At 38.6% G+C, this 27,065-nt stretch overlaps 1 protein-coding gene across 2 annotated transcripts; it reads right to left on the reverse strand.

Moving 5' to 3' along the window:
* Window positions 1-4,175: 4,175 nt before the first annotated feature.
* scfd1 (sec1 family domain containing 1) lies at window positions 4,176-26,888 on the reverse strand. 2 transcript variants are annotated; one of them, XM_027000364.2, is made up of 25 exons: window positions 26,773-26,888; window positions 25,530-25,600; window positions 25,329-25,417; window positions 25,118-25,208; window positions 24,783-24,905; window positions 23,265-23,352; window positions 21,531-21,620; window positions 20,910-20,965; window positions 20,512-20,597; window positions 19,946-20,045; window positions 19,172-19,302; window positions 17,249-17,339; window positions 17,062-17,135; window positions 16,788-16,869; window positions 16,592-16,688; window positions 15,863-15,933; window positions 14,722-14,819; window positions 14,556-14,618; window positions 14,374-14,449; window positions 8,159-8,212; window positions 5,740-5,792; window positions 5,384-5,417; window positions 5,106-5,171; window positions 4,945-5,013; window positions 4,176-4,400 (listed from the first exon to the last, which is right to left on the reverse strand). In XM_027000364.2, exons 1-25 carry the CDS (start codon window positions 26,801-26,803, stop codon window positions 4,377-4,379), a joined length of 1,908 nt encoding a protein of 635 aa, XP_026856165.2. In that variant the 5' UTR covers window positions 26,804-26,888; the 3' UTR covers window positions 4,176-4,376. The 2 variants fall into 2 exon arrangements, with proteins under 2 accessions (XP_026856165.2, XP_026856166.2); XM_027000365.2 differs by having other exon boundaries at window positions 14,722-14,801; window positions 26,773-26,858.
* Window positions 26,889-27,065: the final 177 nt, after the last annotated feature.

The following is a 27,065-nucleotide window of genomic DNA, read 5'->3' on the forward strand; positions in this document are numbered from 1 at the left end:
GTCCCAAAACTCAGAATGGTCACAGATAGGGGCAGATCTTTCAGTATCATGGCCCGCAGACTATGGAGATTATGGACATAACCACAATATCTTTGCCACTTTCCCTCAATTCTTTCCTCTTTCAAAACTCTAAACCCCCCCTAACTCTCTTTTCATTCTTCTGCTTATTGACGTTTTTTAAAAAAAATTTTTATAATGCTTCTGTAAAGCAACTTTGGGTATGAGAAAGGCATAATGATAAATTAATTTTAGCATCTGAATTGTAACATTCTGATTGCATTCGGAATAATTCAAAAATCATATTTATAGCACCTGTTAAGAGTCCAAATGAATCACAATTAAGGACAATGTAGCATTTCATATACAGCATGATCATAGAGTTGCTAGCTACTTAAAGCTTGTGGCAGAAGTTGTGTTGCTTGTCTTTTCGGTGTCAAACTCTTCTCAGTATTGTCTAAAATTTGAGAAACTGTTGGGAGTGAAATGTGCAGAGTAAACTAACACCTTGTCCAGGATTCTGTTAAATTTGAATGTCAATCATACCCATTGCGCCGCTGTCACTGTCCATCACAGTACCTGGAAAACTTGAATTTTCAGCTGTGTATGTCCATGCAGAATTTCCTGGGGTAGAATGTGGGATGGTATATGCAGATTTTCAGGGCATAAATATTAATCAGTCAAAAATATTACATAACACTTTTTCTAACTGGGCCACTTTATGACCCGGTTTTGCTAAATGTGCAATTTACATTTGAAAGAGGTTACAAAAGAGTTTGAGGTTCCCAGTATATCAGTTCCATGTACAACAGTATCCTTATTCAACTTTGCCAAGGTAAAAACAGTTTTCCATTCTATGGTCACCTTTAAGAATGCTTTAGAGGGGCATTTTTATCATTTGGCCCCATTGAGGAGCTTTTTAAGGCTGGCCATTTAAGGTCTCACTGCTGTCTCACCTTCTGTGCATTGTTGTTGGCATCTTTGTTATCTTTTCCTTTTGCCATGGAGCTCAGGTTCTCTGGCATTTCCTCCTTAAAGCCATCCGGATGAACCTGGACATCATCAGGCTGGGCCACAGTAGGGTGACTCTCTGAGCTGCACAGGGTCTCAGGCAGCCAAACAGAGCCTGCAGATCCTTCCGGATCTTGAAGTTCATGCCAATATAAATGAAAGGATTGCAGACACTCACTGACTTGGCAATGAGGCTGGCCAGGATATTATTGAGTGTGTGTACTTGGTAGCTCCAGGCAGACCACATGAAGATGACTGCTTATGGGTACCAAGCCAACAAGAAGGCTGCACACACATTACAGGGACACCTGTAGGGCTGAATCAATCAAAGAATTGTGTAATTGTGTAATGTCATGACAACAACAAAAAAATATCCCCAGAGGGCCAGTAACCAAAGGTAAAATATTGAAAGATTCAGAGTTGGGACTAGAAGTGGGTCCAGGCTGAGAGGGTAATGATCTTACTTGTGTTACACTATATCTTTGCCTGTCTCTCACTGACAACATATTTGGCTGCCCTTGTGACTGGAGCTGACAGAGCAGATAACAGACACATGAAATAATAATAATAATAACGAAGTAATAATTTAGTTTTTCTTTTTTTTTCTGAACCTTATATATCTTTGACTAATATTGACATGACATTGAAGAAGAAATGTCTGAATGGCCCAGAGAACCTGGCCTTGGTCCAGTCAGTTTCCAGTCATCATGAAATGTCAGTTTAAATGCAGAACTCAGATTGTCTTGGAATCCTTTATTTCACTGTACCTTTTTTGTTAAACTGTACAAAAAAACTGAAAGCTAGACTTTTATAATTACACCATACCCCTGTAACTGCCCCTACCCAAGAGTGGTGCTACAGCATAGAACAAAGAGAAAAACCAGACCGAAAGCTGTGACAATGCCAACAGTATGCTTGCTGATGTGATGAGCTAAAGGACAAGACCAAACACTTGGATTAGCCTAGTTGCTCTCCAGTGTATGCTGATTTATCTACCATTTGTACAGCCAAATAAGATCTTATTTTCTAACACAAGACTGAAAAACATATCCACCAATTTATTAGACTTAGCACTTGCAGAGGTTCTCAATTTGATGAAAAAACAGCAGTCAACAGTTGTCCACAAATGGAAGAGGAAATTTGGTCATGTCTACGATCTGTTTGAGGACAAAATTCTGGCAAGCTTGGATGGCTGCTGTTGAAAGCCAGAATAGAAAAGCATGGCAAAGTCATGAATTGGGTGTAATACATAGTACACTGTGGTGTATCCATAGAATGAGACAAGACAACCAATGGTGGCACTTTTAAACAAAATCTTAAAATCTCAGTGATGCCAGAGCTATGCATGGTTGGTAAATCAAGAGTATATTTGGCTCTGCTTTTTGTGTCGTTTGATTCTATGTGATCATAGTCAGAACTGTCTAATTAGCAATCATGTTTGGCTGTTTGCAGCAGCTCAAACAGGTTAGCTGGCTTTACTTGTCTCACACTGGCGGACTGGTGGTTCTCTCATGATAGCAGACCTAGCTAGCTTGGTGGGAATTTGCTCTGCACAAACTGTGATGAGAAAAGCAGCATACATTTAATTAAAAGCAAAGAAAAATGTCCACCAGTGGCCTTCACTGACCCCAGTTACCTCGAGCACCTGGACTAAGTTGTGGGAATACAAAGGTCTGAGGACTTGGCCATAATGGGGCATACCATGCAGAAGCCAGCTTCCTTTGATGTAGCCATTGACACTGATTGCTGTGAGCATGTTGATGTTGACGAGGACGAAGAGCAGTATCAAGAATTTATCCATCTGGCCAAGATACAACATTGAGGCTGTAATTGCTCTAACATGTGTCATCACCCACTAACCAGCCCATGAGGAGCAAGCCAGCAAGATTAGAAGATAATTGTACACATGCCTGAATTTTGGAATGAGTTCAAATGATAGTTCCTTCCTTTCCCTCTCTTCATAACAATTTCTATATCATGAAATAGTCAAGTTTGAATTATTACTAATTAAAAAAAAAGTTTTTTGGGTAGAGGTAACAGTACTTTAAGATACTACTAATTGAAGAATAACTGTTTTCAAAACATTTTTCCTGGACTACTGTGTGGTGGTAATACATTTCTTCACTTGCTGAGATTCACAAACTTGTACCTTACTATTAAAATACTGAGTTCAGGTCTGTAGCTTTTATAGGCAGTGGTGGATAAGGGGTGTATTAAAGCCATTAGGACTTTAAAAAACAAGATTTTTTTAAGTTCTGATGGTGATCATAAAAGCTCATGGTAATAGTGGCAGTGGTAGCTCAGTGGTTAAGGTACTTGACTTGTAATTGGAAGATTGCTAGTTCAAGCCCCACCACTGTTGGGCCCTGGAGCAATGCCCTTAACCTGCAATTGCTCAAGTTGTACTCAGTCATAATTTAAGTTGCTTTGGATAAAATCAGCTAAACGCAATCAAAATCTGGTGTTTCATAACAAAAACATTAATGTTCACAGGAGGATATAACCAATCAAAAAGGTGAGCATGCTTTATTACCTACCTTGCACGGTCAAAACAGTTGTATGAGGCCTCACATGCCAAAAAGGTAAAGGATTCTACAACAGTACCCCAAAATTGCAGTACTAGCATAAAATAATGCAATCTTAAGTGTTAAAAATGTTTGGTTAAAAAGATATCCTTCCTTCTTCACAACTCAATTTTGAATCCAAGACAGCCAGCTTATCAGTGAGAAAATGAAATATATTAAGATAATCTATTTAAAAAAAATTAAAAGCTGGCATCACGATATAAATTGAAAGGATAGTAGATGTGGCAATGCACTGTCCACACCAGATACACTGACTAGATAAGTCTGTACCAGTTGTAACAGAGCATTGCCAGTGCACCTAATGTATGGCAAAATGTAATTTCCTAAATACTATTTAGGACTAAGATGATCTAGGACCAAATATATCTTAAGGCTTTACTCTCTGATTCTTTAGATGTCAGTGTATCCATCAACTACTAATATATTGGGATCAGTACTTTGTCTTTGGGGTAACTACCTCTAAATACTGATTCATGAACAATGCAGTCTGAATGAGTTTGTTAAGCAACAACATCATGCACTGGTCATGCCAGGTTTGCTTAATTTATCAGCTACAAGAAATGCACAGGAACACACATTAAATGCATTAAAACTGGGATTCAGTTTCTTTTAAGACTTAAAACTTTATTGTTGAGAGTTAAGTGATTTAAGTTAAACTTTATAAAGTACACAGAATATCAGTAATTCTATAGTTAGAAGGGCAACGGTGTACAAATGGAGAGGTCTTCATTGTGGATTTGAAAGCAGGAGAAAGTGGAGAGTGGGAGTATTTCAGAGTTTGTCCTACTTTTGACCCAGCTGAGAGAGCTGTGGAAAAATAGTGGGGATATGAAGCCAAACATCTTACTGCAACTGAAGACACATCTTTAGACCTTTAAAGATTGCTTGTTATTTTTATTTTCACTTTGCAAATCTTAGAATGAGTAAGGAAAGTACCAAGAGGCAATGAAAAATAATGTAGTCTATATAGACTCATGTCAAGAAAGGATATGAGGAGGTGTATTTACCAAAATCAGAAAAAAAGGGCAAAACGGTTGAAAATATTTAATAAGACTATAGCAGTATAGAAAGCAGTCCAATGCACTTGTAGTATTTGTCCCAAACCTCTCTCACAGACACCAGGTTCATTTAAATAATTTAACTGCATTGGGCTGCTTATGGGTTTCAGTCAATGAATGTGAAATATTCTTGTTTTTTATCAGTCTCAGCTGCAGCGTGACACGAAGCGTAACACCAGGACAGCCATACATTTGCAGATGATGTCTATTCATCAAAATGCCTTTGTGCTCAAGATTAATGAACTGTTTATTATGATCATGGAGAAGTCTTGTACATGTTGCGTGAATAATACCTGTTTCATGAACTGAGCTGCACTGAACAACTCACTGCAACCATACATCACCCTTTTCCCCTGCTTGGCCTGCCAAGAAAAAAAAAAAAATCATCATCCACTATTAAACAGCAACATAACCAATATTTAATACAAAATCATATGACATCATAAGAACATACCTTTGTGTAGTCAACAAGATTCTGATATTCTATATAATTGCCCCCACCAACGACAAAGACAATTGCCTGTAGAATAATAAGAGTCTTCAGAGATCAAATCATTGTCATGTGAATGGGAAAAAAAAAAAAAAAACAAAGCAAAATCCAGGGCTATACATGTGCTATAATGTTGCACAGTGTTGCACAAATCTTATACAGTACATCTTTAAAGTTAAGGCACCTCAACACTCTACCCTAATATTATACATTCACTACTGTTGCAGATTGCTCAAGCTTACCTCCTGGAAGGGGTTCTTATTCCTTGGAATAGAGCTGGCAAGGTAAATGAACAGAGGAAGAGAGAATGAATTTATTCGTATTGGTGGCAAGTGAACTAATAATAAAAATAACATTTCTTTAATCCTTTAAATATTTTTGAATGGAAGATTACAGCACTGGCAATGTATGTGGAATCCCTTGTTTTTATAACTTCAGGTTTTTCTCATTGTCTTAATATGTATGTAACAAAGTGCATCTGATTGAATGAATTTTACATAATATTTGAACAAAGCTGGAACAACATACTAAAATGTTGTTATATGATTATAAAATGGAATAACTTCTAAAAACTACTTTAAATTCTAGTGAATATTACCTTTCACTTCCGCGAAGCATCTTTGGGTCAAAGTACCTATAATCATCTGTCTCCTACAAAATCAAAGATTAGGAGTCATGATGGATTTTATGATAACTTGTCTGTGTGCTGTACAAGTTAAAAACCCCACATCATCAAACTGTATTAAACCCTTATCAAGATGCTCATTCTTCTCAGCAACCATTTATCCAGGGGTAGTGACCCTCAAAGAGCAGAATTAAGTAGAAAAACTCAAAATGTTGCCATTTAATTTTTTCCCCCCAGTAAAATTTGAGTGAGCCATCTTTGGAGATGGGGGCTGAGGGCTTTGGTCCTCCTCACTCATCCTCCCTATGGGCCAAGGCCAAGCCAGTCTCCTCTCCCACTGGACCTCAGTCAGCCTGTCCTGGCAGCTCCTCTGCTCCCGCACATACTTCACCACAAGAAGAAATACTTCACCGTCAGCTCACTGAAAGAGGAGCACCATGGGTGCTTCCAAACAGCCAAATGCTCCAGATTTTTCTGATATCGGTTTACCCTCTAGCTGGGTAATGGCTAACACTAATAGCAAGTGAAGAGCCCAACTCTCAGAGCCCAGTGCTACTGTATTCATGGACAGTGCAGTTCAATTACAGGTATCTCTGTGAGGACTGTCTGAGCAGGCAGAGGACCTGGATAGCCCTATGCCTCTGGTTATTCCAACAAGAGCTGAATTGTGCAGGAATCTGTAACACCAGTAGCTCAGAAAAATAATATGCCCTATTCAAATGTATAGTTGGGGGAATGATGGGTAAGAGGAGCAGCAGTTCCAGTGTGTAATGAGATCCTGTAATCTGTCCACTGGTTTCTGGAAAGACTGAGGACCAGCATGGTTAAGCTGAGGGTGTTTCAGTAGAAAATAAGATCTTTGTGTCAGTGACCAAAAGAAGGAAACTAGTATGTTAGTGGTATGTATACAAAAGACTAACTACAAGACATAAGATACAAATAAAATGTCAGCAAGAAAAGGTCCATAATCAAAGCATTATAAGGGTGTGGCCATCTAATTAGTTTTTTAATTCATTGCAGGATAATTCTAGAAGTGTATTTGCGAGAAGTCTCATTACTGGAAGGGTGCCGAACATTTGCCACATCATATCCTCACACAGATCCACATTTATAAAATATCAGCATCAATCATTCCCCCCACGCAGCCTCTGCAGTTAGACATTTTCAAAGGCAGACTTTTCCTTTAAAACAATCCAACAACAACCAAAGTGCTAAAGGAGAATTTCTCTACCATCACAAGGCTAATATGGTACAAACACAGCCTTTGGGAACTTCCTAGACCAAGCCCAATGTATACTAACTTTTTACTGAATATAAATAATACTGAATATAAATGAAGGAATTGTGAGATCAAAATGACAATTAAACCTTGGATACTTTTAAGATTTATATGTTTGTGGAGAGCATTAAAAATCTGTATTAATTTCAACCCAAAGGGGCATTGGTTGTCCATAGTATGTATACATCAATACTGATAGAAAAATTGGGAAATATACATGGTGTTTGGGATACGCCTCTCAACTAATGGAATCCGGCAAACAAACTATGAATCAATTATTTTTGTTGCTTGTTTACATGCAACACGTAGGCTCCCCTTCTCTTTCTGTAGCGGCACTGCTTGACTCCCTTATCTCCAGACACCTTTGAACCATACTAGAGTCAAGCACTGTGCTTACATGCTTGTCAAGGTATTGGCACTAGCCAATTCAGTTTAGTCTTGGCAGCCTACAAAAAAGTTAGGCTACAAACGTATTTACCATTAAGCATTTGTTTTAAATGACTAGCAGCTATGAAACTGAATAAATGGTTCTTAAAGATTACACAATACCCACGAAGAGTGTTCCATAGGGGTTAACTGCAGGGGAATTAAAACAGCTTGCAAACAGAATAAGCAAATAATAATTTCTGCTTTGTTTCACGGGAGCTAAATGAACACTCCCAAATCCCTGAGCTCTAGAAACGTAATACTTTAGTATCAGATCACTGTAAGCCCGCTCTCCTCATATCCACACCTCTTTTGCTCTTCTTTTCTCCCTCTCCCTTCCTTCTCTTCCTCCTCTGTCCCTCTCTACAGGTGTTCCCCTTTTTGAGACTGTGCATTAACAGACTAGATCAGATTGCTGAGCTTGGGTCCTTGCACTCAAGAAGTCTCTTCACAGCTCTGTACAGTGTAGATTTGGTGTCCTGATTCACTGTACACTATACACACTAATGCAGAATGGGCAGCATAGCTGCTGCTGTAACCCTGAAATGCTGAGGCTTTTTTTCCTTTCGTAATGCACACAAGTACAGCCACAAGCAGGCAGCCTGACTGGTAAAGAATGAATTGTGGGCATCTTACAAACGAATGGATCGTGTCTTGAATCTCAAAAGATGGACAGAAATAGCTTACCGGATTTGATTTCATGTCCATCAAGTTGTCCAAGATCCGAGTAACTGGCAAATTCTATACAAACGAAAAACATAAGTTTCACAATCCATTAATAAAAAACACAATTATTTCAAAAAGGTGGTATGACTTGCAAGCAGTACAGGACAATGACAGCTAGCTTCTTTGTAGTTTGATCAACCTAAGATTTTAATACTAAGCAGTAACTAGTTTCACTGAGCCAGACAAGGTGTTCAAAGAAAAACAGCTTTTTGGCATGACCTCATCTGAAGAAATTATTTCACACAAGCACCATGAATACTCATTTATATTCCAGACATTTTAGGACAATTGTAAAAGTTATACTTGAGAGAATTACAGGAACGACGGCAAATGTTTAGTTAGAGGTTAATTTGAGTGTCATTCCTAAATCCCCAGTCAGCTAGTTGTAAACTTAAACATTAAAATATAAAATGAAGATGTAGACTTCGGAATTAGTTAAAGAGTTAATTAGTTAAAGCTGGTCCCGTCTTTTATTGCAGGCTATCGCTAACAAGCATTATTGAGGCACCCTCCAGAGAATATCTAACAGTCAAACAAAGAACCCACATTTTTATACATTTCTCAGAAGTGATTATGTATTCATGCCACCTTTTTGCATTCACCACCATTACATCCAAACTATACATATGCCAACTGATATTCAACACCCACACCAGTTGGAACCTTTTACCACCACATTCCTAGAGAAGACTTCTCTTAACCTTGTCCTAAAGAAGACTGTTTTTCTATATGGTCCTGAGCTTGGTGGGGAGGTCGTATATCTTACCCTGAGGTCCACCAAAGCCTACCCAGGATCCTTTGCTGAAGCCTAAAGAGGTCTCTACAGAGGATCTGTACGCAAATCATTCTGAAAGGACACAGAATCTCTATAATAACATAAAACATAAGGGAGTAATCAGTCTAATGCACTGTTAGGCCTCTTTTCCCTGTTAACACTCTTTTTATTACCTCATGAGCATTCCACATCAAAATAACACTTTTGATAACATTTCAAAACAACTTTACCAATTTCATAAAATATCACCAGGAATAAAATATTCTAAAAGCTGGTTTTAAATAATCTTGCTAACCATATATTAAACCATATAACCATATATTAAAACTAATTAGAGACACACTGCTCCCAGTGTACCTCTTCCTATACCTGAACTCTGGGTATTGGGCAATTTAAAAAAGGTCTGATATTAAACCCTTGATGATCTAAGATCAAAATTATATTAGTACTATACCCCTGGGACCAGTTTGTTTCCCCTGTATAGGTTTTGTGGATGTAGCACCATAATATATATATATATATATATATATATATATATATATATATATATATATATATATATATATATATATATATATATATATATATATATATATATATATATAAATAAAATATATAATAAAATATAAACACACGCAAACAATACTTCATTATTTCTGTGTCATCAGCTTAGAACATTTAGTTCAGCTCTGCAACACAGTGATTTCCATCAGTGTTGACTGAAATGTGTGATCCTAGTCTCATTCTTTTGATGGATATAAAACTAAAATAAACAGGGATTACCTGTCTTTGATTAAAAGACATACCGTGCATGCTCCGGAGAAGGGGATGCAACTTGCAGCATGGATGACAAATTCAGCTCAACGGTCATTTTATATTTTGCGATGCTACATTCATCCCTGAAAATTTCAGTTTTTCAAATATTACGAGTTGCTGTGCTACTATTAGCTGTATTAGTCATAAAATACTTCCAAATTACTATTACAAATTAAATTACTACTTATTAGCAAGCATGAATCATACTGCTTGTCTTGTTAGCTGATGTTTAAATTGATGATTTTTTAAATGAAGCACCCAGTCTCATTCATTGCATTGTAATCAGTCATACACAGGTCAGATATTCCTTGCCAAAACATTAGTGTTTCACATAGGGCCAAGTCCACTCACTTCATAATAAACACCACAACCTCACAAGCTCTTCACAGTGGTCATCAGGTAAGAACCTCCCATCATCTGTATTTCACTAAATTAAGCCCAGGACACCTCTAGAAGGCCCAGCAGTGACGTCTGGTATCCCATATTTACCTACTGTGCTGTCCCTGTGCAGCCAATCAGCATAATGGCCTCCCCAGCAACTAAGGCATTATCCAGCCCCACTGACACTGTTAATACATGCTCAGTGTCAATGGTTACATGTGGATCTACTACTCTAGACATGACATGACATGACAACAATCCACTCACCTGCCCAGTCTACCATGTACCTGAGACACAGAATCTGTCAGCCATTCCACATTTCCCCAACTAACCTGTGCTTTCCCCATCTACAGTCACTGTCTTGCTCTATAGCCACTTCACTAGCTTCAGCCACTTCAAATAATTCCTTTATAGCTACCCATATCTTACAGCCTCTAAAACCAAATTCCACAAGCAACGATGTGGCAGACTTTGCTACAAATCCCCTAGCACCTATCTCTACTGCCTTATGTACATCTGCCACCCTTATTCTCTCACCTCTGCTATCAAGTCTGCATACTTCAGCTGCTTCCTTCGGATCCTTCATCCACTGCCTCCTCAAACGAATTAACTCTATAAAATAAATTAATCTGCTTACCTTCAGAGTATAGTGCCATATGTGGCAGCATAGTTAAAGCAATGTACTTTGGGACCTGTATTCTTTTTAAACCTACATCTCTACCAATTTCCAGTCTTGTGTGGCAACCCATTTACTAATATTTATAGCCTGTGCTTGCTCTCCACGATACTGTCCCTCCCACACAAACCCATTTGCTCTATTCATATTACCACTGGGCAAAGAGATAACCTCTATGCGTTTTTATCAAATAAACATACTAATGAGCCAAGTCTCCATGTATATTAAGTCTCCATGCAGTCTCCATGCATATCATTCCTGTGACCAAATAAATGTACATGCCGATAAATTATACTTCAGTGTCCCAACCCCTGCACATCATTTACAGCTAGGATCTTCAACTACCCACTGTCTAAGGTTTTGTGGAGTTGGAAGGACATCAAGTTACCCCAAGCAAAACGCCACTCATATCCATTGCCGACAACTCTCGCCAGGTGATTGTCTGCTTCTCTAAATTTTCCCAACGAAACCCTGTTTCGTTGTCCATGTTTCCCTGCGAAGCTACTATAGTACACTGTGATTTTTCTTCATGTTTACAAATAAAACTAGTCATCATTCACCTTCTCTTTGGCATTGTGGCCTTATTGAACACTTTCCACTTTTCACCTGACCCAAGCCCTGCTCTTCTGCTTTGCACCTGCCCTACCACATCTCTATGCTCCAACATACTCTTAGATAACAGCATCACCACTCACGGATTCCACTTTCTCCCTGCTTTTGTGACTGGCACTGCTGCTTTTATCACCATGTCTTTAGACCCTAACAAAATCAACTTGTGACTTACCTTAACACATTTGAATTCCTCAACTAGACTTGTTAGAGCTATCTCCAGCACCCTTCTTCCATATCATACCACACTACTTCAACAGCATGGTACCCCTAGCCACTTACTTACAGCCTTATTTATAATCCTCTTCAACCTCTTTACTTACCGATGGCTTCATAAACTGACAGTGGCCACCTAATATGAGGCAGCAAACCAAACTGGAGGTACCACATTTTCAACTTACCTGGCAGAAATGATTATTATTATTAGATATGTTTATATAGCGTCTTTCTCGAACTCAAGGACGCTTTACAGACAGATAACAGCTTTTACAATCACTTACACACAGAGGAGAAGCGGATTGGGGGGGACTGGACAGAGCACCAACCATCACTTGACATACATACTCACATCCACACCCCCACACGTCACATTCAGGACAATTTAGAGTATCCAATCAACTGAATCTCCATGTTTTTGGACTCCACGTTTTCCTTCCACAATTGACAAACCTCTAGAGACGTACTAGGTTAACCTTCATCCCTGCCCACCTAAGATTATAATTTTGTCTAGCCAGGTACATGGCATGGTAATTGTCAGCATTGTCATGTCATCCATGTATGCCCTGACTGGAGGGATCTGGGTACCATCCTGTAGTCTATTGCCACCTACAGTCCTCTTAGAAACCCTAATTATCACCTCCATTGCCATCACTGTAAATATTACGAGGATGATGAATAGCTAGACGTTACATCTACTTCTATTCGCTGCCAGGACGTAACATACTTACTCCAGTATTAGAACAGAACTGAAAATCTTCAAAATAAGCCTTAATGAGCCTAGTAATCCTATCTGCTACCTAGAAGAACTCAAATGCCTTCCATAAGAGATTATACGATACAGAGCCAAATGTATTAGCCAAATCTAAGAAAACCACATGTAGGTCCCTATCCTCTTTCTTCGCTGTCTGAATCTGATGCCAAATAATACTGCTATGCTCCAACTAACCTGCAAAGCCCGAAATCCCTGCCTTTTGCACTGATGTATCAATTAACTTTCAACTATTCAATTTCAAATAAGCAGCCAGTCTCTGTTCGATCACAGTAAAGAAAATCTTACCCTCCACATTAAGAAGGCTTATAGGTCAAAACTGCTCAATACCCACAGCTTCCTTCTCTTCGGGTATAAGAATACCCCCTACTCTTCTCCACTATTTTGGGATAATTCCTTTCTTCCACATTACAACCATCATCTTCCATAAAAGCTTCAACACAGGTGTGCTTTTATACACCCAATACAGGAATCCATTACGCCGTGGAGCAGAACCTGCCTTTGCACAACTTTTCATTTTGGTAACTGAAATACATGCTCAGTGGAGTTAAGGTCAGGGGATTGAATTAGCCGATTAAAATATTCCACTTCTTGGCCCTGAAATACCCCATTGTTGTTTTCGTGGTATGTTTTAAGTGGTTTGTCCTGCTGCAGGGTGACGCATTATCCACTGGATTTTGAAGCATGTGGTTGGATCTGAGCAATGTAGATACTTCTTTATACTTTCAGCTTTATCCTGCTGCTGAAAATCACTTTAGGTCATTGGGCCATAAGACTTTTGGGCCAAAACTCCAGAGGTGGTTCTTAATTTTGTTATGCACATCTGTGTCTTTCCTGAATAATGTTGGTTTGCCTTCATGATTTAAATGTCAGCCATTCACTGGCCTTCTGTGGTCTACCAGGTTGTTCCCTACGGCTAAGCTCTGAGTGTATTCTTTGTTCCTGTAAAGCCACTTTGAGACAATGTCTATTGTAAAAAGCTCTATATAAATATAATTAAGTTGAATTTAATAGGACAGAATAGAATAATGTTCCGAACCATTGATTTGGACTTACCTAATGTTTTGGCTACATCTTTATCCATTGTACTGTGCTATTTCAGCCTCATATGGTCTGGATTTCATGGGCACAGACACTATTTAGGTCACTTCTCAGTTGAGTGACAATACAGAAACAGATTCCAGATGTTGATATACGGTCAATTCTAGGTCCTTTGTAGGCTTTCATTTGGTGATACACAACTTACCAGCCAATTACTTATGGACTGGTGAAACTGGGACTATATATAAAAAACTGTTAGTTCTGTATGGTTCATCCAGTACAGATGTAAACAGTCTCACATTAAAGCTGACATGGTTTACATTGTTTCACTTCAAATTTCTTTGACTGCCCTAAAGAGTGATGACAAAAATTATGTGATGGTCCAATTGCACTGTGCAATCTGTTGCACCTGCATAATGTATTGATAAGGAATAATTTTATTTTAATATTATCTGAATGCTTCCTCACACTCAAATACAATATTTGCTAACATAAATGTTGCAGTTACTTATAAACCTAGCTTAGTATCTATACAGTAAAAGTGCAGTATATTTGAGAAAATTATTTTTGTAAGAAACAGTGACATATTAATAAGGATGTGATCAGCTGCAATTATTAAGTTCAGAAATTTGTTCGTTATCAGGAGTCTATTATGTGAATTTAGCTAAAAGATGGAATATCAAGTTTTTTTAGAGATTTTTTTTAATCTTTTACATTTGACTCATGGGCTAAAAATAAAGATAAAGCTATAAACAATGCTATTTGCTGCCAATCCAGATATAACCTTACCTATCTCTTACTAGCAGAGGAGAACTGCTCGGGAAACCATGCATATTTGAGCTCACGTCTCCGTGACAACTATTCAGTCCTAACAGTAAGTAAATACTCACATGTTGTTTCAAGACCAGATTCTTCACCCCTTCCATAACAAATTGTGAGCCAGTATTCATCACCCTGGAGAAAAGGCTGAGGAACAACACAAAGGTCTTTTTAAAATCACTGCATTAGTAACACTTTATGCATCAAGAAAATTATTCATTTTGGGAAAATTATATTTCATGTGGCTTCATACCCCATTGGTTTTACTCCACTGTTGCCATAATTGGCTGGTGTAGTAGCCATCTTTGTGAAAGCTCTGGAAAATATATTATGTCAGTGGCAAGGCTACTTTCTTATTTTCAGTTACTATGAACTTATGATGGCATGTTATGAAGTGTTTGTTGACACTGGCAACTCACTTCCATTGCTTTATGTAGTTCAAGGGGGAGAGGTCACAGCCAGCGTCAATCAAAGCCTTTTTATATTGCTCAAGATCTCCCTGAGATGAAGAAAATGTCTGAGATTAAGAAAAATATATATTTATTTGACATTCTTATCAAAGGAAAAATATAAGGTCTGAAAGGCACACTTTGTAGCCATGTAATGATGGATTTGAGCCATTAGGGTTCTGTCAGCACCCCTCTATATGATGAATGAAGACAAACCCACTGTCCTCTCAGAGACACTGCTGCCTACACCACATGTGTGTGGAGGCCATTTTGGTTTCACCAACATCATTATTGACTGTGAAAAACAAAAAATGGCTGCATTTGGGCAAAAAAAAGGACCCAACAATAATCCTTCGGGGTTCAGAAGGAGAGAGATGAAAGAAAGATGTGGTAAACAGGTCCCCTGCTTGACCTCAGCCATGAGTCCTGTAAAACAAGTTGTATCCCAATGAAGCGGGCATGCTTCAGCAGCCTGCACTGATCAGCCTGATGGTTAGAGACAGGTGGGACATCTGCCCACGGCACTGATTAGAAATCTTCCTCCACCATTTGGGTAATCTGTGGTCATTGTTACCGAGGCAGCAGTGTGTGGACCTGGGCCAATCCAAGGTTCTGCCCATCCCAGCCCGGCGCCCACTCCTCTGCAGAGCAGAGGAAACTTGCACACTGCGGTTGGTTAAGTAACATCCAACAGACGTCCTTGCCATGAGTTGAACAATCCTGCATTATCAGGCTGCAAGAGTAATAACGCTTGGCTGCAGCATCAAAGGGTGTCAGTGTACCTCAAATCTGCGCCGCATGTGTCCCTTAGAACAACAAGGCTTTTGAGGACAGGCTGGAAGTAGGATTTAGGAACAGGGCAGTGTGGAGAGGCCTCATACTGGGTTTGGCTTGGTGGTGTCCTGCACACTGAAATTTATTCGCCCACCTCTAATTAGAATAAACCGCTGTATTACCGAAAGTGCGCACCAGGACAGCCTACCACAAGTAATCTCTAGAGACACTGTGTTGCTATGGCACCACATGTATATGGTAAGACCGGCATCTTCCAAAGTGAGAACTCCTGGCAGTATATTAGAGCTTTGATGGTGGGGGAAGCATAGAGTCTTACCTCAGATGGGGGTTGCTGGGCAGTGATGTAGAAGATCAAGAAAAGTCTCATCTTATCCTCTGGTGTTCCAGCTACCAACAAACAGAACAGCTCATCCATAAACCTTTCCACTCCAGTAACAATCCACACAGTTTATTTTAAGAGGACAGTGATCTGTGAAAGTGAGTAAGTATTTCATGGTTCTAAAAATCAAAATGCAAATAAAAAAATCCAAGGTCCACAGCACTATAGAACAATGGAAGTCTGTATAGTTTAAAAACTTGGCAATATATTGCCAATTATTATTAAAGTTAACATATTTGGACAGGCTTGTGTACTCATTAGAAACCAATGAACCTAAAGATCCTGGGGAGATCAAGATATGAAAGTCTTCAAAAAACCCACAATCCTGGCGAGAGAGAAAACACATTCTGTCCTCTGCTAGCATCACAGATCGCCTTTAAAGCTGACCGCTTCTCCCCAGGGACCATATTCAGGAGGCTAATTCTGGGATGGAACACTGAACGAAGAAGAAGGTGGAACAGACTTCTATTAAGCAACTGGGGCATAAGTTACTCAAACATTTTGCTTCATTTGATCTCCCATGATTGAACTGTTCTGGGATGAACAAAACCATGCATGGGAAAGTTCATGCATTAACAGAGCAATGTGACATTTATTGCCCTGTAAATAGGTATAGTAAACTGAAAAATGTGAGAGGTCTATGGTGCTATATACACAAAGCCTTACCATCAGGGTCAGTGATGATGTCCAGGAGGGACTTGTCCAGAGTGGACTTGCTCATCAGTTTCTCCTCATACTCAAAGTACACGTCCAGCTTCCGAGACTATGGACAGGCGATATGTGCCAATAGTCAGGGAATTTGAGCAAATCATGGTATTTCTTGAGAAAATGTAATCCATGAGAACATTCACAGAGCGCTCACCTTAATATGGTCCAAAACTGCTGTGGCAACATTGGTGTGAAGGTCAATCAGTCTTTTCTTCTCCAAGAGCTCAGGTAGAGAACTGTTTGGAAAGAGAAACACTTTGTTACCTGAGAGCATACATGCAGTGGGCCAGACAACAGACTGTCTACCATATACATTGCATAGATCTCTGTCCAACACAACAGGATAAAATGCTAACGCTAAAAATAATACTGTGTGTCTGAATTGGGCAATTAGGCTTTATTTGTAGCCAGGCCTCGCACAGTCCTACCTGACAGCTGAGGTAAGTTTGGCAGTGTTGTCTGACAACATGCTAATGGCTCCCTCATCCTCTCCTTCTAAGCCCTGTGGAGAAAACAAAAAAGTCAGCAGTGCCATTGGACAACTTAGGAGCATCCAGGAGGATACCATCTCACACTGCATTGAGACCGTAAAAGGAACATGGATCTTGTACCCACCATGATGCTCTTGAGTCGTTTGACCTCATCTTCTTGAGCTCTGTACTTGTCCAGTTCTTCCTGCACTGATTCTGCCACCTCAGGGAATGGGCTGAAAATGGGAGTGTGGCAATAAACCTAGCTTCAGCATGGGAAGCCCAGCATGGACCAGAGTGCACATTAAGTTGTACTTCAGGTGGAAAAAAAAGCTGACGTGCATAACAGCAAATGCATGGGTCCATTAATGGAACTAGAGTAGAGAAGATCAGTAGCTTCAGGTTCCTCAGTGTAAACATACAGAGGATCTCACATGCATCAAGCACACAGATACATGTGTTTTCTACTTCAGAAGGTTGCAGAGGTTTGGCATGAACAACCGCATCCTCAAGACATTTTACACATGTCCTGTGGAGAGCATCCTGTGAGTCTGCATCACTGCCTGGGAAATGCTCCACTCTGTAGAGGAAAGCTCTGCAGTGGGTGTAGAGGACAGCCCAATACATCACAGGGACTGAACTACCAGAACTCTTGGAGCTGTACACCAAACACTGTCTGAAAAAATCCAAAAGGACACCCCACCCACCCACCCAAACCACAGTATGTTCTCACAGATGGTACAGAAGCTTACAAACCAGAACCAGCCGGCTGAGGGACACTTTCTTTTTGCAGGTCGTCAGGCTACAGAACAGTCAGTAGTACTCCAGCATGGCCCATACTCCCATATACCCAGACTCACATTCACATCTCTCTCCACCATACGGCCCCCAATACTCTGCATGTTAAAGGCAATGTCAAGTAAAATAGCTTAGACAATGACTTATAATAACATCTAATGACACTCTTCTACTACTGCACTGTCACACACACAGTGTTTACGCAAGGTTTGTTTTGCAAATGGCACACAGTATATATATATAATACATGCATGATGTGTGCAAGACCTGTATGAACAGTGTGTATGTAATTGTAGAAAACTACTATTTTCACTTTAGCACACACAGACACACACATTCTTTTTCTATTTGTAAATAGTATATTCACAATTCACATACTTGTAAAATACTGCGAGACTGTAGGGAGTAAGCACTCACCTTACTCCCGTGTAAGGACAATGTGACAAACTGATTTGATTTGTATAATGTGATTTCTGATTTGGTAAAATCAACACCAGGAAAAATTATGAACTTTGTCTAATAAAACAAATATCAGGTACAAGGAGTCTCTTAAGAAACATTGGGTACAATGAATGTATTCTTGCCAATCTGTCACAGTTAACTACTCTGGCATCACAGCTATCATGTTTTATGTTATGTTTTCCCTGCACCTTATTATCCTCACCTGTGTCTAGATATTCCATGTTAGAATGTGTAACTTGCCGTGTTTTCATATCTAGGTTTGTTGTGCATTGCTGGTTATGCTTATTCTTCAGTGGTTTATTCTGTTGTTCCTCCATGTTTGTCATATGTTCCCAAGTTTCATGGCTGTCTATCGGCTTTTTGGATAAATATATGTTACACACTCATATCCTGCCTCACCTTGCTACCGGTTTTACCCTTCTACCGTTTATTTGTTTTGGGTAAAATATTTATGTTCTGAATTCAACATAAAAAAATACTATTTTTTAAAAGTATTATTTGTGCTCTATTTAGATGTGCTTTTCCACTTAAATGTAACATAACCTTGGATTCATAATCCATTGTATTTCATCTAGCAATGAGCATTTACAATGCTTTTAAAAAATTCCGTCTGTCTTCATGAGGCCTTAAAAATATAATGGTGATTTCTTTTCTGTACTTACACTTATAACATATTATATCTAGTTCTGAATTTTGCCTGTGATTTCTTTATAAGCACTCCCTCCGTTTCTTGGAATTACACATAAATCAAGTCTATGGCAGATCAACTGCTGGAGAGATCCAGGTTTCAATAACAGCTGCTACTCACCTTCCTTTGTGTTTCTGCCAAAACTGGTCAGCAGCAGTGAGATCATAGCTCTTCTTGGTCTTCTTTTTGGGTCGAGCCCCAGCTTCTGACCCTAGTGACTCTTCCAAAGTTACTCTGTTCAGGTGAAAGTCCTGACACACACACACACACACACACACACACACACACACACACACACACACACACACACACACACAAATCAGAAAGGGCAGGCAATTCTCAAACTTGTAAATTATTTTCTTGGACAAACATTTTATGTCACAAAATGTGTGTGTGTGTGTTTTCTAGGTTCTGAATGCATACATGATACAATCTTGTGTTGTACAATAACATGACCTATAATCACTACAGATCTCATCCTTGCATCAAAACTTTCTGAAATACATATTCAAGGCAATAGCTGTCATTGTAAAGAGCACATTCTAAAACAAAAGAAGCATTTCAAATTCATGATCATTTTAACAGCCCTGAGAAGCCTTTGAGACATGCTTTTTAATTTCTGGAAAAATAAATTATTTATGTTCATTGGCGCACACCACCAACTTGGTGCTTACATTCCACACTTCATGAAACCTCTTTGTCATATATATGATGACTGCAATAACTTCATCTTTGCATACATTGAGACTCGGAAAAAATGGCCTATCCCATTTCAGGGAAGAAAAAGGAGATTAACACTTAGGAAACATGGGAACCTTGACAGATCAAACAAATATTATGGGCTTAATATTAGGTAGTCTAAAGAACTAATAGGTTTCTTCGAGCTCTCCTTACCAGGACATCATGAATGAGGGCTTGGTAGGTCCAAGTGTGGTGGAGTGGGGTGGCAAGATCCAGGTTACGGTCAGCAAGAACAAATAGTGGCCTCTGGAAACTACACAAAAGAGGTAGACAAATAGAGAAAGAGAGATGGGGGAGACAGCAAAACCAAGAAAAAGAGAACACTAAAAAGCCCCAACACAACAGATGATTAATCTTTCCCTCTCTGGTCTTTCAGCTCCAGCAGTGAAACCAATCTTTCCTTCTGGATCTTTCTCTGGACGTCCCAGCGTTGGGAGCTGGGTACTCAGGGAGGAGTGACTGGACAGCCAGCAGGGGAAAAGATTTCCTTGTAATTTAAGTGGAAACTCCAGTGAGCACACAGTGTACGTGGGCAAAAAGAAAAGCAAGCAGAGCTTCTGGAGTTTCTTTAGGGGTTCTTGTACATAAAAGTAATGGAATGAATGCTTAGATTTATTATCTAAGATGATGTGCATGTTAATGTCATCGGATGTTTTGTGTGTGTGTGTCTGTGTGTGCGCGCGCACGTGCGTACACAGATGTGAGAGTTTGTGTTCTACCTGAACTGGCCAGCACCCATGGTATCTCCAGTGAAGAGGCTGTTGCGAGCATCTCGCAAATTCTCTCTTAACTTCTTGTCAAGTTTCTGTAGTTAAAAAGAGATAAACAAAATGTAGCATTTCCATGTATACACAAAAAGAGAACAATCTATGAACAGTATAGCAAAATTGATTTCACGTTAATTGGTATTTGAGACTTAACAACTTTGTAGTTAAGTAAAGTCCAAGACCTGACAGCTGCACTAGTATAACTAGATTCAAAATCTACAGTAGATTGAGTACAAAGATGAGTCATAAAAGACAATAGTCTCTCTATAAGCCTTTTCTCTGGGCCAATGAGAAGACAAAGATTCCTCAGACTGTCTTTTATAACACAACAGGTGAGATGAGCAGCTTACCACAGCAACCATTTCAGCCGCATTCCCTCTTGGACATCGGATTATTGGGACAGCACCTAGGAAAATATGAAATCTCACTTGCTTGCCAAATTTCACGTTAAACGTCTGTGCAAATTTTCATTGGGCACACAAGAATATTCAAGAGATTTTTTTCTTATTTTAACTACTGTACTAATTATGAATTAAATTCTAAACTGAGTCACAGCACATTTTTACTGTGTTCTTTCCCTATCTGACGCCTGACAGTACTCGTGTACACTTATATTATTTAGTGTCATTAAATCATAAATGACAATTTTTCTATTTAATCATAAAACATGCCATTACTAAATATAGTTATTATTTACCCAAAAAATTAGAACTCCATTGAATAAAGCATCTTACGCAGAGTAATAAATGCCATTTGTGCATTCCATTTTAAACCTTCCAACTTTGAATCTAAGAGCTTTAAACACTAAGAACTGCAAATGATTAGGTAAAATGCTGCCACCTAGTGGATGCTACTGGTAGAAAAAAGGTATCGTTAATAAGGGCCATTACATATTGATTAAAGCAATTATTTTGGAACCCAGTTTTAGAGTACCACTATGTCTACAGTTGTCCTTGCAATGTGCTACTTACCAAGAGTAACAAAAAAGCAGAAGAGGCTGTCGACAATAGTGTCCATTATAACCTCCATATCTGTGTCCATGATATCTGGTTTGTTGATTGCTGGAAAAGGAGTGCACACATGCACACAGGCACGCAACTAATTACCTAGCACTTAAACAGTCAAACAATACCTCCAATCACAACTGGACATTAATTAAATAAAGGGGAAATTCCACTGCCTCTGGGATAGAACAGTCATAATGCAAAATGAATCCAGGAATATCAGTGTATATAGGGGACATGTGAAAGATGATCTTGATTAAGCTAAGTCAACCACTGCTGCAGTCTCGCTCATCTTAGTGGCAAGATACTATCGGTCAGCACGGTGGTAGATATGAATGCATCTATAAGCACAAGCCCAACAGGTAGTACAACTGAAAGCTGCAAGCTGGAATATGAAGCTGCAGCAGTCATGCTTGCAAGCCTAGGCTACAATATACTAGCCACAATCCATTCCCAATATACCCCTTGTAAAGCAAAGGCCGGAAACCAAGATAACTCAAACTCTACATTTTCATGTCAGTTTTTAAAGGCTTATTTAAGTATGTATGTATTTATACATTTATTTGTTTGCCTTTATCTAGCCACTCACTTGGTACTAGATGTCTAATCCACCATTAGTTAAATAAATAAATAAATGCATAAATAAATTACACACACACACACACACACACACACACACACACACACACACACACACACACACACACAATACAATATTTTATATCATCATCTATTTTTAAATATTATACAAACACTATCCAAGGAAACAAAGAATGCTGTTTTTAAATGATTTATTGAAAGAAATTGCTGTTCAGATCTACCTGGCCCTATTTTAAAAAGTAACTGTTTTTTTCTACTAAATCAACCGATTATCCAAATTCAATTGACAATTGGGTTCAATTTCACTAGCCACACTAATGCCAGACCTGTTTAATCTACATCACTAAACACAGAACCAAGAAGCAGGTCAGAAGGCAAAAAGGACTATAAGATGCCACGTTGAAAAGAGATTTATATATACATGCATTGAAATCTACCGGTTAAGAAAGGGTTACACAGCCATTGCAAAGGCTCTGGGACTCCAGCGAACCATAGTTAAAGTCATTAATGGACAAATGGAGAAAACGTGTAACATAAAATTTCACCAAGAGCATACCAGCAAATCATCTAGGTCACAAAAGAACCCAAACAAACATCTAAGCACTGCACACTTCACTTGCCTCAGTTATGGTCAATGTACATGATTCCACAATAAAAAAGACATTGTGCAAAAATGGCATGGGTCCTGTTACATCTGGCCTAAAGCTCTCTCTACCTCTAGTATTGTCAAAAGAGCCAGATGAGAGCTTGAATAAAACTGCAGCGCAAACTTACTCACAATATGAACAGTTCAAGGGTCAGACAGCAACGATTAGACCTCAAACCAACCCAGCTAACATTAACCCATAGACAAATCCTAATCTTAACGTCAAAATAAAACCTAATCCTAATCTTAACTGGAACGCAATCCAAATAATTGGACACATCATTTATATGTTACTAAAAGTCTGTTAAATGTTATTTAATCTACAAAGGACCACTCAAAATAAACTTTCACCAAATTAAGGTTTAGGGGTGGCCAAATCAAGGGGGGGAATGGGGACTTTGATGATCTGTTTGGTGGGGGATGTGGTTGGCACATTTGTTTAGCACACATCTTACCATGATAGGAGATCTGTTCTTTGTTTTGATTGCAGAGGACAAACATGTCATCCTCTAGTGTGATAAAGTTCAAATACTGATCAAAAACCTATTCAAAGACAAAGAAAGCATTCTCATTGACTTGATCAGAAACACATACCTTGCACCTACACTCAATCACCATTTAATTAGGAAAACCTGCTTTAAAATGTACACTTTATAACTAATGAATTGCAAATCGCTACCAAACTCATACCATATACAATTTGTCAGCCAACCACTAGCCCGTTCATAAATATTCCATTTCTGACCAAAGGACCACCATTCAGTTTGTTATTTGGGTGTAGGTACACTTTCAATACAGCGGAAACACTGACATAGTAATGACATGGTAGTCATGTGTTGTACAATTATGTCAGGTATAGCAGCATCGCTGAAGGTTTTATACATGCTATTGTTGCTGCTGCACTAAGAATGACCTGCCATGTACAAATGTCTAACCAACAGCACTCCCATGGTCTAAGATGTACAATCAAAAATGATGTCCTGGTGATCTATCCTCATGCAGCATTTAGTTCCAACCCTAATCTAACAGACCATACACACCTATTCAGTTAATTAAGTAATTTAGTAGCATCTTTAATATTAGAGGCAGGTATGCTAGATTAGGGTTGGAAGTAAACTCTGTAATTCAGTAGATCTCTAGGACCAGACATGGACATCCCTGGGCTATAGGGTGGTGGTGGCTCAGTGGTTGGGGTGCTTTACTTGTGATTGGGAAATGGCTGGTTCAAGCCCCGCTGCTGCCAGGTTTCTGCTTTTAGGCCCCTGAGCAAGGCCCTTAACCCTCAGTTGCTCCTGTCTAGGTTTGGGCTGCCTGGCAGTATCCAATATACTAGTATCCAAGTGTTGATGGCATAGCAGTCAGCCATGGTATTCTGTACCTCTGTTCTACTGTGCAGGATGATGATGACACCTGGGTTACAGTCTCTAATTTTATACTGATAAGGTTTACCTACAAGGTAGGTGTTTTTAAAGCAGTCAGTGACTGGATAGAGAAACTTGATATAAGCTTAAAGAACCCTTTTCAACAGTTTAAACACCCTTAAGATTATTTACAAAGTAGTTCCTAATTTATAGTCAGTTGTAAATATGGGTTTCATTTTAAATGGTATAGCTCATACACATTGCATTTATGTGTGTTTACATATGTTTATATAGTGGGTGCAATACTGTTTGATATGTTTGGCTAAACAGATTTTACTATGGCTACCATGCCACTGTATTTGATGTTTCTGTATTTATATTTTTCTTAATTTTTACAAAGAATTTAGACATAACTCTTTATAAGAGTCACTTAATCAGAAAAAATCACAGGCAAGCGTGTGTCAAAAAAAAATCACAGGCAAGTGTGTGTCAATTTCACAAACATCTGATATTCTTAAAGGGACAGAAAATATACATGTTCTTAAAGCATCTACCTGCTTCTTAAAGATAACTGAAAGAAAGAAACATTTTTCACTTTTGTATTTTACTTACTTTGGTCACCTGGTTCACAGCATTTGCTGCAAGAGCTGCACTTGCTATATCTTCTAGCTTGCTTCTGGAGATTGCGGAGATGAAGTTCAGGTAGTAGGACTCATAGAGTTGGTTCCGAAGGTCCTATAGGTTTCAAAATAATTGCAATGAAAGAGATCACTAAATGTCTGAGCTGCATCATGTAGCTTTGAAAATAGTGACTGTAATACAACAGATGCACATTAGAAGTCTAACAATGTTAGGCTTTAAAAAGTCTTGCCACTGACAATGGACTGACAGGTGTAACTTACAGAGCAGGTTTAACATAACATTATGCGGACAGCTTTAATACTTACTTGACATATCCTATCTATATTCTCCTCTGTGGGCATAACAAAATAAATTGCAGGGACATCTGGAATGGGATCTCTATCCGAGTGCAATAAACTGGGAAGCAAAAGAAGAAAGACATTCAGCAATGCAAAAATACTTTAAATACATTAAATATATAAAACATAAGGGGGACATAGGCACTGGCTCAGTTTCATAGGCACTTCAGCTCCTTACAGGTGAAGAGTGATTCCCATGTCTCTTAGCTCTTTCACAGATAGAAGGGGAGAGATGATATCTTGGCCAAAGCGATCATAAATAAGGACCTAGTTAGACAAGCAAACAAATGATATCCATAAAACATGAAGCTATAGTGTTCAATATGCAACACCAGCTACTCAGTAGTCCCTAATATTATGGACAAAGAATATACAGTACCTTCCATACTGGTTCAGCTGTTGTGTTTTTCAGTGGTGGGGTATTGAAGTTCAGCATCCGCTTCAAGGCAGCTGAAGAAATATGAATAATTAATCACTCTGACTTGTAATTTACATATCATTGTTAAGAATATCTAATGATTTTAAGACACACAAATTGGATTTAAAAGGTAGTTCATCTTAGCTGAATTAGTTTGGCTAGTATACAAAACTACGCTGAATGTGAATAACATTATCAAACACCCATTATTTAAGAGTGAGAACAAAGCCTGAACACTCAAGTAGAAAGAGTTATCAAATGAAAATTGAACTGAAATCTGTACTATTCCTTAACTGCCAGTTAATTTTTAATTACATTCTCCTGTGACGTTGGGAGCATTAGTTCGGCTTGTGGTTTTTGAAGTTTATACTTAGTTTAAAAAAAAAAAGCGACTTTTTTTGGGTATTTTGTACAGTTCAGGCATAATCGCTGCTGCAATGGTTAATACAACTGATCAACATCCTGTAGACAACACATTATTGGAAGGCTAAGATCCGAGTTCTGAGAAGACGTGATTTATATTGCAGTTATGAAGGTACAGATTGCATTGATGCTTCATTAAACTATGGGTAAAGTTTAGATAAAGATGTCGCGAGGATTTGTTGATTTTCAAATCAGCGCTCTGAAATGTTTTGGTTTTTTTATTTATTTACGACGCCCACAGTACAGAATGCCATTTAAATCCGTTTTCTTAAAGGAGCATCTTTAAAATTCCATACCATAACCTGCGTCTTTTATGTAATAGATGTTAACATTAATTACATAACAGCTGGACTGTTAACGCTAGTTACGTAACCTACAGAAATCCATAATGAATTAGCTAGCATTCTCTTTAAAGGTGTAACTTAACGCAGTTCTAGCTAGCTAGGTAACATATAACGCTACCTGAAGTTCATTCAAAACATATAGTCTACTACACGATGAGAATGATGGTAAATTGGTCTTCAAGTAATCAAGTTTCCAAAAATTAACAGCATTTTATTCATCGAACTACCTAGCTATTTAAGGAATTATTGACTGGTTAGACAATCCGGCCTGGTTATCACCAAGTTCAGCTATGTGACTGATGTGCGTTTTCAACACACAAGTGACAAAAAAGTCAATTTATGTATGTATAGTATTAATTTATATCAATACTGTATGTTTATTTCAATAATGCATCTGCTCTAAACATTTTATAATTAAAAATCAGTCATTAACAGACCTGTCTGTTTTTCCCGGATGGAGGCAGCCATCTTTTCTATTTATGCAGTGACGAGTTGGAAGGTGACGTGGCAGATCAGCAAACCAACCCAGCGCCTCCTAACGGCAGATAAACGGCTGTCCGATGATTTCGCTTTCCACGGCACCTGCCTGAAACTCGCCGACTTGCTGTGATCTAGCACACAGTTCCATTTATAGATAACATTTATGCTTAAATTAACAAAGATTTTTTATTATAAATTCGAGGCATCACAGACAGAACGTAAGTCTTTAATAAATACGCTAAATGGCATA

This window comes from Electrophorus electricus, chromosome 13 (genome assembly GCF_013358815.1).
Source record: "Electrophorus electricus isolate fEleEle1 chromosome 13, fEleEle1.pri, whole genome shotgun sequence".
NCBI classification, from domain to species: domain Eukaryota; kingdom Metazoa; phylum Chordata; class Actinopteri; order Gymnotiformes; family Gymnotidae; genus Electrophorus; species Electrophorus electricus.